This window comes from Xyrauchen texanus, chromosome 4 (genome assembly GCF_025860055.1).
Source record: "Xyrauchen texanus isolate HMW12.3.18 chromosome 4, RBS_HiC_50CHRs, whole genome shotgun sequence".
Taxonomy (NCBI): Eukaryota; Metazoa; Chordata; class Actinopteri; order Cypriniformes; family Catostomidae; genus Xyrauchen; species Xyrauchen texanus.
The window spans coordinates 4,887,775-4,901,337 of record NC_068279.1 but is presented as its reverse complement, the minus strand read 5'-3'; the positions used below and the strand labels follow the sequence as shown (position 1 = coordinate 4,901,337).

The window sequence follows — 13,563 nt, the reverse complement described above, 5'->3', positions numbered from 1 at the left end:
CACACACACACACACACACACACACACACATGTTGTGTTTCCATGTTTTATGGGGACTTTCCATAGACATAATGGTTTTTATACTGTACAAACTTTATATTCTATCCCCTAAACCTAACCCTACCCCTACCCCTAAACCTAACCCTCACAGAAAACATTCTGCATTTTTACATTTTCAAAAAACATAATTTAGTATGATTTATAAGCTGTTTTCCTCATGGGGACCGACAAAATGTCCCCACAAGGTCAAAAATGTCAGGTTTTACTATCCTTATGGGACATTTGGTCCCCACAAAGTGATAAATACACGCTCACACACACACACACACACACACACACACACGTGTAGCATTTTACACATCTGAAAAGACTTTCCTTTTTGTCTGACGTCACATACCGGAACATTTATTAACTCATTAATTCAAGAGCCAATGAAATCCTGATGGACAAAATCAATCCGAGATTTTTGCATATTATATGTTGTGTTTTCTTCAAAAGAATTAGTGGTTTCCATGATACGTGGCCAAAACTGGAGAAATGGTTTGGTGACCAGCAGAATATTCTAGTAAAAATCACGGCAGAAGAAGATGTGGACATTGTCTACAGTAATGTGGAGATGATCGTAAAGGACACTGTGGAAAAAGGTAAATATCTTGGTTTCTGGATTGCTTCAAAGTGTTCTCTTATATGCAAGCGGTACATTTCAAGTTCTATTGTTCTTCACAATTTCTGAATTTATGTCTGTAAATTCAGCTTGAACTGCTTAAAGAAAGAAACAGATCACACAAAAATTTAAATTCTGTCATTATGTACATACCCTTATGCAGGGGCATGTAAATGGTTTGCACTTATATAGCACTTTTTTAAACTTGGCGGTATTCAAATCGCTTTATACTGTGACTCATTCACCCATTCACACACCAATGAAGGCAGAGCTGCCAAGCGCTAAGCCTGCCATTGGGAGCAACTTGGGGTTCAGTGTCTTGCCCAAGGACACTTCGGCATTTGGAGTCATGTGGGCCAGAATTGAACAGCCAACCCGACCTGAACCACAGCTGCCCCTTGATTTTTTGCCAGTGGTGGCAATGCACTGGTAAGAGTGGAGTAAGGGGTGGGGTGGGGGTTTATCTACTGAGGCAAAATGCTGTGTCCTGCCAGACATGGGCAGAATGTCGTTATGGACCATGCGACACGGACGGATAAGCCATTGTGCACCGTCTCAAGAACACGCGGGTCAGAGTTGGGGTGGCAAAGCTCATTTTTAGGGTGGCAGCTGCTACCACGTGTGACCCATCTAACATTCTTTCTTCCATGGAACACATAAGGAATCATTTAAAAAAAGTCTTGACAATTTGAAGATTTTCTTTTCTGCATTGTGTCATATAAATTGAAAGTAAATAGTGACTCTCAAGCACTGTCAAGCTCCAAAAAGGGGGTAAAACCCCCAAATAATAGTAGTAGATATGATGACTATACATTTTTGACATTAGTCTGATTCCTTGGGTCTGAGGCTGTTTTTCTTCTGTATGAGACCTTAGACATGACAGTATTTCTCCTGAGACTTAAAACCATTTGTTTCGGAACTGATGCTGAGTTATGAGGATGTTATACAATGGATGCCATACCTCTGTCCTGTAGGGGGTGCACACATGCCAAGAAAGACAGAAGTAAAACACAGTTGCTCAAAACTGTTTGCAAAACATGTAAATGGCTCCTACAGCACCTCTTATGCTGCATATCATTAACACAGAACCAAATAATGAAACCTAAACTTACCTACAACTTTAACACCATCTATCTTGTGCTGCCTTGCAAGCGTTGGTACTTATTTCAGGAAATGCAAATTTCATTGTATTGTGAAATGTGCTTTCTCCTCTGCCCCACAGTAGCAGCTCTGGGTCACTCCAGGAAAACGTCCTCCTTATCTGATCAAACCGGTCCAGGAACTGCCTGTTCTGCTCCACAAACCACCCCAAGATCTGCTGCTAGGACCTTCGTGGATGAACCATTTTCCAAGGCACTGACACACTTCTATCGCTTCTTCTCTCTGAAGACTGGCAGAAACATTAAACATTAAACAAAATAACTTTCAAAGAGTTTGTTTGTTTGGAAATATCAAATTTACAGCCATTATATTTGTTGGGCTGTTGCTGTAGCTTTTGAGCATATTGTTCATTTAGGACTTGCAATCAGTTTTAGATTTTTTCAGGGTGGTATGGATGTAAGCACGCTTATTGAGCCTGATATTCCAAGGCGGTCTCCCATTGAAGTTCTTACCAAGCGTATCTAACGAGGTCAGACGAGATCAGACTTAGTATGTCTTTGACCCTTCCATCAAAGTCCCTGGAAAGGCACATATCATAAAGGGATTTTTTTCTTAGCCGTTCACTTGGCCCAACCAGTCACAGTGAGGTAATGGGGAAAGGGCAGGATAGATCATGGGGTTATTAGATCAGCTTATTAGATCAAATAAAGGTTAATTTCACATTTTCAAGAGCTATCCAAAAAATATTATTACTGGCAAACATCTGCTGCTACATTAGCAAAGATGAATCTAATCTAAATGTTATTTGTTAGTTCATGAGACCTACTGCATTTGCTAATGCTAATTGCTAACAAATTGTAAATTGTTTCCGCAAAAATGATGATCTCAATAATTTTCTTTTTTTTCTTAAACGTTCTTTAAAAAAAGAAAAATTACTTGAAAGCAAAATTACAAGGTATTAAGTCTTGTTTTCAGAGAAATATAACAATATGTATTGTGGTTTGTGCTTAAAATATAGTTTTGTTTGTTGTTTTAAGCATAACCATACTTTTATATATATATAGATAAATTTACTGGAAAGCAAAACAGAAATACTGAATAAGAAACAATATTTCTTTGCATTGTGCTTGCTTTTTATTTCATCAGAATACACAGCTACTTGTGAATGGCCGTCAATGAATATAGACACTTTTTCCAGTTATAATGGTGCAGTAATGGCATCTAACACAGGGGTGGTGTCAACAAGAAAGATGGAAATGTTTTTGGAAAAACTAAAGAAACTTTACTAACATAATTGGGCCTTTAGGGGGTATCAGTATTAAAAAAATGATGTCACCCCTTTCTGTTTATGCTGTTTGCTGTTATGTTTGTCACCTCTTCGTAGGAGATCCCACAGTATCTTTTGCCATACTGGGAGACCACCTGTAATACATATGTGACTAATGTCAAAACAGTGATGCAGAACCTCCGCGGTGAACGCGAGCTTATCATTCACCACCTTTACAACATCCGGTGAGAGAACGGTGCTTTAGTTTGTGACATAAAAATCAGTGTGTATGCGAATGAGTGTCTAATGTGTGTTTGTGTTTGTAGCTACCTAGTCTCATAGAAAATGAGCAATAATGTTGCAATGTTTACGAAATGTTCATGAGATCAGGCTGGTTTTTATATTTCAGGGAGGACTTCAGGCATCACTTGCAGAAGCCTGATCTGAAGCAGGAGTTTGTCAGTGCGTGGCAGCGTGATTATAACAACGTTCCTGACAACGTCAGAGATGATGAGGAGACCAAAGGAGAGCTCCATCAAAGGCTGGATGTGAGACACATTTAAAACTCTCAACCCTTATTAAAAAAAGTGTTTCACAAACTTCTGGAGAACATTACTGCAAATTGCTAAACACTCTAATACAGTGCCAAGTCCTTTAAAACATTTAGTGTGACATTTTCAAACTATTTATTAGCTTCAACAAATATAGAAGTGATACATTTCAACAAACAGTATTTGTATCACATATTTACCATCATTTTACCATATTAACAGTTGCAATGGAATGTGTGTTCATTCTTGGATGCTTATTTTTGTGGTCTTATCAGTGTGTGTTTGTGTTTCTCTCTCTCTGTGTGCGTGCGTTTGTGCGTGTGTGTAGGACCTGCGAGAGCGTCTGTGGGACATCTGTGATAAACGCAAAGAGGAGTCCATGCAGGAGAGAGCAGGTGTCATTGAGGATGACTGGTTAGATGATCATACCGCTGTATTAATCAATCATTATTCTGCATTAATGCAGGTAATACACACCAACGTAGGACACAATATAGCCTTCTGGGATGAGTTTAAATTCTAATGTTTATGATCTGTTTATGTTTTTGTGTGCAGATAGAAGTGAGCAGGTTTCAAGACTCTGTTTGTTTATTGAAAGATTATTATTCGGCGATGTATATATCTGCTTTACCTGAATCCAGACCTGACTTCGCTCGCGTCCCATTGCTTGACATCACCAGGGATGAGAACATCGAGCCAGAGGCACCCAAAATGTAAAAAGAAGCCATACATATCACAATTTATCATCATGTCACTCATATCACATAATTATACATATTCAAACTACTGTAGTTGGGCCCTGTTTCTATGTCTGTCTGTCTGTAATATAATAAAGCCATGATATATTACTTTGGCTATGTTCAGAACTGTGTTATCAAAACTAAAATAAGTTTTGTTAACTGTAAAACAAACTAAAACACATCATAAATTACCTGAAATTAATTTAGTTTTTAGTGTTTTTATACACAAGACACTAGATAGAGGTTACACAGGACTGCACTGAGAAATTGAATGACGTTAAACATGTTTAAATATTTCTACATAAAGCAGCCATAAAATACTAAAAACTAAACTGAAAGTAGAAAATACTTAGGAAATGAAAACTGAACTGAAACTTTAATTTTAGACACAGACAAAGTGTGAAAAATGGAAAGAAAAATTTAACTTAAAATAAAAAATAAAAGCTTAATTAAAAATCCAAAACTATTATAACACTGGTTCGAAATAGCATACATTTTTTTTTAGCTAATTTTTGCAGTATGGGCAGTATGCAGTTTTTCTGTATGTATGCTATGATGACCTTCTGCATTACCAAATGTACATACACCATTGAATCCCACAATTAAATGTGCTTGACTTTCAACACTCCATTTTGAGCATTACAAAATAAATTATGAGTTATTCTAAACAGTTTTTTCTTCAACTCACGACTTGCCTAGACTGAAAAGGTTTCAAGACATTTATTACACAAAATTTTATTATAGATGCAAAACCATTTGTATTTCCAAAATGATAACTGACCAGCACTTTTAGAACTAAACATGCTCATGATAAGGTCATGTGACAACAATATAGCTCCGTTTGAAATAGTTGCATAACGCTTACTGTTTTAGAAAAATAAATACACTACTGTATAGTAGAGATACTCATGTCTGATGTGTAAAAATGTCAAATAACCAGATCCATTGAGCTTTTCTGTTATTTTCTATTTCAGCTCTTCTGTTACGGCACCATCAGAGAAACGCTCAAAGAGTGCTGGGAGAAAAGACACAGAGATTGAGGACAAGAAAAAATCTAAAATGTGCGTGTGCGGGTGCATCTGTGTACCCTGCTGTTTCTGTGTGTGTTTTTAATTGTTGTGATGCGTTTGGGTGTGTATAAAAATGTTTAGCATGTTGATAAATGTTGAATAAATGGATTTGTCTGTTCTGTCAGGTTTCCGTTGGTTTCCTGCACCGCTCCCTCCAATGAAATCTCCAAACAGGTTCTGTTCTACCCTGATGAGAAACTACTGCTGGAGTTCTACCAGACAGCACTTGATGCCATCATGAACATGGTGTGTTTTAGATGTGTTGTTGTGTTGATTATAATGGATGTATAAAAAGTTTTAGCTGTGAAGCTGAAAATTATGGTAGTCAATTCACACCACTAAAAACATCATGTGAGAAATTAATAAATCAATTTAAAAGGAAATATGAAATGTCTAAACCTGTATGAATAAATAAAAGAATCAAAAATTTGATCCTTAATTTTATTTTTTTAATAAATCAGTGGGTGATTTCTTATGCAAAAAAAATAGTAATTGTGTGTGTGTACATGTGTGTGTTTGTACAAATCTGTTTGCAAGGTGTGTGCAGAAACCCAGCAGCAAGAGGAAGAGAAGGGTGAGGAAGAGCAGCAGATTGTTCCCAGACCATCTCAGGCTTCTAACTCTGCTACAGACAAAAAGAAATCTGGGAAAAAGAAAGGTGAAGACACTCTAATCTATCATCAATTTGAGTTACAGTTCTGTGAGGTATTAACTCAAGTGTTTGTGTTGTTTTAGGTGCTGCCTCGCCCTCTCAGGAGACCAGTCCTCAGCCTGCAGTGGAGGTGAACCCTGACCAGGTCAAGACGAGGGCAGTGAGGAAAAGAATCAAACAGGAGTTCACAGCCGCTCTGGAACATGAAGGTACACTCAGGCCATCCCAGATGTGTATGACTTTTTTCTTCTGCTGAACACAAATTAAGATTTTTAGAAGAATATCTCAGCTCTATAGGTCCATACAATGCAAGTTAATGTTGACCAAAACTTTGTCCCAAAACTGATTATATCTCTTCTGAAGACATAAATTAAACCAGTACTAAACCAGATTACTTTCATGCTGCCTTTATGTGCTTTTTGAAGGTTTAACGTTTTTACTTGCATTGTATGGACCTACAGAGCTGAAATATTCTTCTAAAAATTTAAAAAATACAAATAAAAAATATGTTCAGCAGAAAAAAGAAAGTCACACATCTGGGATGGTAAATGATGAGAGAATTTTCATTTTTGGGTGATCTTTTGCTTTAAGGGTTGGGATTTGCACAAACCCCAAATGTGTAACCCAGGTAATGTAATTGTACTGCAATTTGAAGTCAGTAGCAAGTTTGAAAGAATTACAAAATTATATATATATGTGACTGGGTCTGTGTGTAAGAATTCACTATGAGAGCAGGTGGATGGTCACTCAAGGCTTCCTCTTTTATTGGACCTGGGACAAACAACCAAAGGCTGGTAAATACAGTGGTTCAATGTTGCTCAGTCATCTTTAAAATGAAATAAACACACTTTCAGTTCACAAATAAGTTAATTACACACATCTTGGATTTATCTCTGCAAATATTACATATTTGACTCGACTGACAGGATCAGAATGATCACAGATTAATCAGATACACTCTTGTGTGACTTAAACGTCGAACTTGTGTCTGCAGATGAACATAATTCATTTTAATAACAGAGCAATCATCAGAGCAACTTACCAACAGCGAGAGATATGAGGCTCTGCTGTGGATCATGTAGCGCCACCCCACTATGTAACTTATGCAAATACATGCAAATATGCTGCTGCAACAGCCAATGGCGAGATGTCCCAATCTTAGCATGAATTTAACAGTCATTTGAACACCGTTACATATATATGTAAGGGATAATCCACGGCTAGCCATGCATTAAAGGATTTAAATGCACGACGTAGAGGCGAAGAACCACCCGACGCGAAGCGGAAATAACCCTTATACCAGGGTTATTTGCCAAGTTAAAAATAAGTTAAAGCTGTAACTGATGTTAATTTTGTAAAAATAATGTAATTTTTTAACAGACGTGTAAAAATGACGGTTATTTTCTTAAGTTACGGCTCGTTAGTTCTAGCACTCCGTCCACTTTAAATAAAGTAGAGCCATCGGATTGCTTTTATTTAAATGAATTATCACATTTATTTAAATTCATTATTAAAAGAGAGAGTTGTCTTTTTGTTTGTCCCATTTAGTTGTCTTTTTCGTATTGACCTCATCTTTGTCGTCTTCGATCTTATCTAGCTCTGTCGGTGTTAATTCTTTGTGCCGCTTTTTGTCATTCAACGTCTTCTCCAAGTCTTCTATTTCGTCTTGTGCCTGGGCCCATTTCTCAAAATTGCCATATTCACCATACAAATTAAACGATATGCAAAAATCATCCATTTAGCCTACCTAAATAAACGTTTTCATATGTTTCTCTCACTCTGTTTGCAAGTGTAACTGTGTTACTATGGTTACCAATGATTATAGTAGCGGATTAATTTCGAACTGTAATCAAACTGACTGGTACTACCTGTGCATTAAACGGTTTTACTGCGCACCTTCCAGCCAATCAGAATCGAGTATATAAACAGCCCGTGGTATAAATATATATATATATATATATATATATATATATATATATATATATTATATTTTGTTACATGCATTATTTCCAACACTGCATGGAATAAAGCAGTGTAGGAAGTAAGAATATGTTTGTGTGCAGAACATGCAGTGAATTTGCGTTTAGAGCTGGTGAAGGCTCATGCACTGAGAACAATGAGCAGTCTGCAGCAGAGAGCAGAGCAAACTTACGGGAACATGGACGACTGGCTGGGAGCACGCTTCCTGTCTGAGATGAACAGGTGATAACAATGAAGGGTGGATGGAGGAAGGAAAACACTTTCACTATGGGTTCTTTGCAGTTTTATTTTCATTCCATTAACTGCAGAGAGGTTAGGTTTAATTTAAGGTCTAATTGCAGTAACCTTACTTCCATGAAAATTAAGCACACTTAAGATACTGCACAAATTCTCATTACTGTAATACATAAAATTGCATTCTCATTAATACAGTACAGTAATACATTATTGAAAATTGTTCTGTCTGTACAGTTTTTTTTTTTTTAAACAAAATCAGCATAAGTGTCATTGACATGAAACACTTTTGGGAAGTTTACATGTCCTGCAGTGTGACATGTATTGTGCATAATATGATCCTGTATGATTTCCAGTATCGACCAGTTGACGGAGTTGGTGCGGCAACACATTGAGAATTCTGTTCAGATTCGTCATGAGCTTGTGCTTCAGTGCACTGATTTCTGTGTTGATGGAGACACACATGTTGTGGCAAGTCCCCCACCCCCTCCACGCCCACTGATGCTGGAGCAGCCCAATGACAGCACTCTCACTGTCCAACAACTGAACATCCTCTGCACTCAGCTGCACAAGGCTGCCCCTACTGGTCAGAATCAGCAACTGCAAATTGGAAATACTCTCTTGTTGTTTCAAATCTGTGAATTTTTTTCTTCCAAAGAACACAAAAGGAGTAATATTGAAGAATGTTCACCATGCTCTTTTCCGTACAGTAAAAGCATACAGTTACCAGGGGCTACTAATCACCAAAAAGGAGAAAAATGAGCTATTAAAGTAGTCTGTATGATTTTTTTAACTATATACCAAGTGTTCTGAAGCCATGCGATTGGTTTGTGTCGTCTTTCTCTAAAAATATCTTTTGCATAAACTATGCACGTCAGGATGTTTTGCACCAGGTTTGACGTCAGTGATGCCAAATGTTAAACAAACGCAATGCGTCAATTTATATTTACAAATGTTGTACATTTTGAGAATTACAGCGGATATTTTTAGCTAAATGTTTTTTTTACATTGACTTTTCCTCACACAAATCTATCATGTGGCTTCAAAAGTCTTGTAAGACATGTTTTATGATGCTTTTTAGTGCTTTTTTGGTGCTTCAGCAGTATGGAAAGAGCAGCATGAACCTTAAAAATCATCTCCCATTGTGTTCTACGGAACGTCAAACAGGTTTGGAACAACGTGAGGGTAAGTTAGAACAATTTTACATGTATATATATATATATATATATAAATATTTGTCCATTTTGCTTTTTGTCCATATTTGTGTGGTTTTGTTAATGTGTGCATTTATGTGTAGGTCTGTTGTCCACTAATGAGTTGAGTGAGGTTCTGCAGGATTTAATGTCTTCTCACATGGGGAATGGTGCTCTGCCTGAACCTTGGATGAATCTTACTACCTCACAGGTACACCTGGACTTTAACCAGTGTCTAAAACTAAACTTTTTCCCACAGCTACCAATGATAGACTAAATGAGAAAATGTACTGTCAGTGAATATTTCTCACACGCCTCACATTTTTATTGACGCAGCATTGACAAGGTGACTAGAAATGGTGAAACAACCCAAGCCAGATTAAAACTTTTTTAGCCCGTACTTGGCGCTATTGCTCAACATGTGCGAGCTCATTTACTACATGCCAATATTACTACTTAGAATATAATATGACATTCAAAATATTAATCGTCTCTCTATGACAATGGAGTTATTGAGGTATTAACTTTGTCATTATGTGTGTGTAGGTTGTTGAGCTGGTGTGTGTATTCGCTCCTGACTCTGAGATGTTGAACTGGCATCAGTTCTTGCTCAGTGCCGCTCTGCCGTGGCCGTTTCCCTCTCAGAATCAGCTGATAAAGACCCTCCAGCGGTACAAAGCCATCGACACTGCAGGAACTGGATTCATCACTCGTGAACAATACACACAGGTCTACACAATTACACTTACAGAATATTACAGCAATAGTCTATTAACTACACACAGATCTGTAAAATAATACAATTACTGTTATTTTATGCAGATCATTTTTATCATTAAAATGAATGTACGCAAACTTCAACCAGATCATCTTGTTACATTCAAACACCTTTTTCATTTCAGTACAATTGGAATTAATTTTATTCTGTTTTATTGTTGATCAGGTTGAATTGTGGTTTCCTAGTGAAAGAGATCTTCCTGTGCCTGATGACCCAACTGAACCTTTGCCTTTTGACCGACTAGCCAATCTGAAGCAGGTAATGTAGTGTGTTATAAGCTGTTTTTGACTTTAAAGTGGTCGTACATTTTTTTGCATTGTTTAATATCTTCCCCTGAGGTCTACTTAGTCAAATTAATTATTATATATTTTAATTATTATATGTCTATGTTTTTATGTTTTATATGTATAATAATTTTTTTGTTTTTCATCACCATGTTCCACATTCCACCCACTATTAAAATGAAACAACCCCTTTATTTCCTCATATGCCAATAAGAAACATCCCCTTTGCATGTTGCAAGGCTGAATCATATTGTGACAGATTCATAAAACAATCAGTGCTGAAATGTTCCACTCAAACTGTTATATCAGACTGAAATGATCAGGGATCTTGTTGAAAAAAACTTCATTTCTAATGTTGGGACCCTTCAGAAGGAGATGCAGAGTAGTAGGTGCTACACACTGTCAGAAATAAGGCTTGATCCTTAATTGCAATCAAAGTGTCTGATCACAAAATAGGCATCACTGACTTGTAAATGTGGACATGTGTTGATGCCTTCATCTGTGACATTGGGGAAGTTCATAACGAGTTATGTTTGAGATTAGTTTGCTCTTTAATGTTTTTTTGGCTGGGATGTTTTACTTTCAATCTCAGTCTGAATAGATATGATGACTTTAATTGCAACTATGAAGTTATTTCCCAAAAGTCCTTCTCAACCGGCAATGAACTGTATGACTATGTGTGTTTTTTTTCCTGGTCTGTGCGTGTAGTTTTTCTTCACTCTGTTTGCGAGCACAACCTCATCTCCAGTGACGCTGGATTACCTGAACATGCTGCTGTATTTCTGCTGTCATCCTGAACCGGCTCAGGGCTTCACCAGAGCACTCGGCCTCATGAGCGGACACACACTACACTATAAACACACCAGCCCCCTCATACAGGTACACGCGCACACGCACGCACACACACACACACACACACACACACACATAAACACGTAAATGTGGAGCTTTTGTGGGTGCATTTGTGGTTAATTTGTGGGTAATGTTGTTGACAGGTGAAAACATATATAGGTCATAGTTCATCCCAAAATCAAAAGAAAAAATAAATCATTTTGATTGCAGAATATGAAGCTATTTTAGGAAAATTAAGATTTGTTTGCATTGTGACATTGTTTCAATGACAATTAAGGCAATTTAATGACAATAATCTAAATAGTGAAAAAATATATATATTGATTGTTTATGCATTTTTCAAAAATCACGGCTGTCCCACAATAGTGGTGTCATTTTCACCACACCAAACAATTTAGCCCCTAATAAATGTTTCATATAATATTTAATAATTGAAACTCTGAATATTAAGTGAAACTGGTAAGACAAATGGAAATTATTTAAAAAAATCCAATGTAAAATGCGCCCCCTAAAATGTCAATTACTGTAATGAAATTTGGGCAGAAATATGTTTAATAATGTTACAATGCAAAATAATCTCAATGGTCCTAAAAATAAGCTTCATTTTCTTTGAGAGTGAGATGTCAATCTGATGTGTTTTTGTGAGATTCACTCTTGTATTCGGTTTAAACGGCTGTATTATTGCTGTAGTCTATGCCGTATATGGAGGGTACAGAGATCGAGGAGGTTGATGATGAGGAAGAGAGAGGGGCGGAGTCAGAGGAAGAGGGCGTGTCAGTTGATGATGTTCTCAGAGTTTTGAGTCATGGAAATAATCCTATGTCTACATTTCCAAACCGCTTCCATCTGAACTGCAGCAGCACAGATGAAAGCAGAGAGGTAGAACTCACTTCTGTCAATCTGGAGAACTGATGATCTACAGTATAGGGTCTGGATGGGACTGTAATGTGATGTTGTGTGTTCAGGAGCTGGTAAAGGTGTGTAAAGAGTTGGGCTTTAAGGCAGAGGAGAAGATTCCTTTCTCCATCTTATCCCAGCATCCTTTTCTGCAGGACATAATGGAAGGTTCCTCACAGTACCTGCTTACTGTAAGTGTTCCTTTTCCTTGTACTGACACAAATGTGTGATCTCTCTTTCTTTCTAATTAATTAATGAACTAGTTTGTGCAATTCTTCTACTACAGTTGTACAGTTTGCTATCAACAATATTTCATATTCTTCTTGCAATGAAACTTGTTTTCTCTCAATAAATCATAAGTTTTCTGGTTTTAATTTAGCTAGGTTATAATAGCATCAAATACGGTAGATTTGCCATTGTTGAGTTTTGTTGTGTATTTATCACTTATACTTATATAAATTATGTGAAATTCTTCACATTCCAGACACCACAGTTCTGCTTGCATTAAAAAACCGACATCCATTTGAATTAAATCGGTGTCTTTAATTTAATATATGTAAAATACAATTCAAGCGTATTTCTTTACAATTTGCCATTGATTAAATTACAGGAAGTCCACAAGGTTAAATAATTAAAAAGATGAAATTTCTCCTTTGCAGGACATTCACAAAATTCTGCAGACCCACAAAACTGAAGAGCTTTGAAACTTTGTAAACACTAGAGACAACCCACACTATAATCAACATATTAATTACATGTGGTACACACTAATGTAATATGTAATAAAGCATTAAATTCTTATTAAATTCATAAATTGCAACTGTCATTTTGTCATTGCTATATATTAAAGCATAAAGAACCGTGATCTGGCATCTACTTTGACAAATATACCTATTATATTGAGATATACTTATTTTTTTATAGGTAGAGCCTGATAATGCATTGTGGTCTCTTATTACAAAGGTTTTATTGTTCAGTCATATTTATTGTTTAGACAAATTTGAGTATTTACATTTATGCATTTGGCAGACGCTTTTATCCAAAGCGACTTACAGTGCACTTATTACAGGGACAATCCCCCCGGAGCAACCTGGAGTTAAGTGCCTTACTCAAGGACACAATGGGATGTACAGCGTGAGAATATGTTGCTGTATTCTTCAGTAATATAGATTATTTACAGTAACATGTCTGTGCAAGACTTTTAAACAAAGTGACATTTTTATCTTGTCAATAAATGTAATCTGCAGTATTCATATGATATGATTACAATGTTATTAATTTTAAGCATGTCTGCTTGGAT

At 36.7% G+C, this 13,563-nt stretch overlaps 1 protein-coding gene across 2 annotated transcripts in view; it reads left to right on the top strand.

Annotated features, from left to right (window-relative positions):
• The window catches only part of LOC127643313 (excitatory amino acid transporter 1-like), a 131,996-nt gene that overhangs the window by 18,551 nt on the left and 99,882 nt on the right, over nucleotides 1-13,563 (top strand). Inside the window, exons 18-36 of one of the 2 annotated variants that reach the window (XM_052125998.1) lie at nucleotides 499-644; nucleotides 1,887-2,017; nucleotides 3,150-3,277; nucleotides 3,442-3,580; nucleotides 3,912-4,049; nucleotides 4,139-4,296; nucleotides 5,298-5,384; nucleotides 5,519-5,639; nucleotides 5,931-6,051; nucleotides 6,129-6,254; nucleotides 8,109-8,247; nucleotides 8,616-8,845; nucleotides 9,557-9,663; nucleotides 9,999-10,181; nucleotides 10,396-10,488; nucleotides 11,223-11,393; nucleotides 12,057-12,245; nucleotides 12,332-12,454; nucleotides 12,923-13,052. In XM_052125998.1, coding sequence (XP_051981958.1) covers nucleotides 499-644; nucleotides 1,887-2,017; nucleotides 3,150-3,277; nucleotides 3,442-3,580; nucleotides 3,912-4,049; nucleotides 4,139-4,296; nucleotides 5,298-5,384; nucleotides 5,519-5,639; nucleotides 5,931-6,051; nucleotides 6,129-6,254; nucleotides 8,109-8,247; nucleotides 8,616-8,845; nucleotides 9,557-9,663; nucleotides 9,999-10,181; nucleotides 10,396-10,488; nucleotides 11,223-11,393; nucleotides 12,057-12,245; nucleotides 12,332-12,454; nucleotides 12,923-12,967 — 2,575 coding nt within the window. In that variant the 3' untranslated portion in view covers nucleotides 12,968-13,052. Of the gene's footprint in view, nucleotides 1-498; nucleotides 645-1,886; nucleotides 2,018-3,149; nucleotides 3,278-3,441; nucleotides 3,581-3,911; nucleotides 4,050-4,138; nucleotides 4,297-5,297; nucleotides 5,385-5,518; nucleotides 5,640-5,930; nucleotides 6,052-6,128; nucleotides 6,255-8,108; nucleotides 8,248-8,615; nucleotides 8,846-9,556; nucleotides 9,664-9,998; nucleotides 10,182-10,395; nucleotides 10,489-11,222; nucleotides 11,394-12,056; nucleotides 12,246-12,331; nucleotides 12,455-12,922; nucleotides 13,053-13,563 lie in introns of those variants that run through there. The other variant, XM_052126001.1, reaches the window with a different exon arrangement.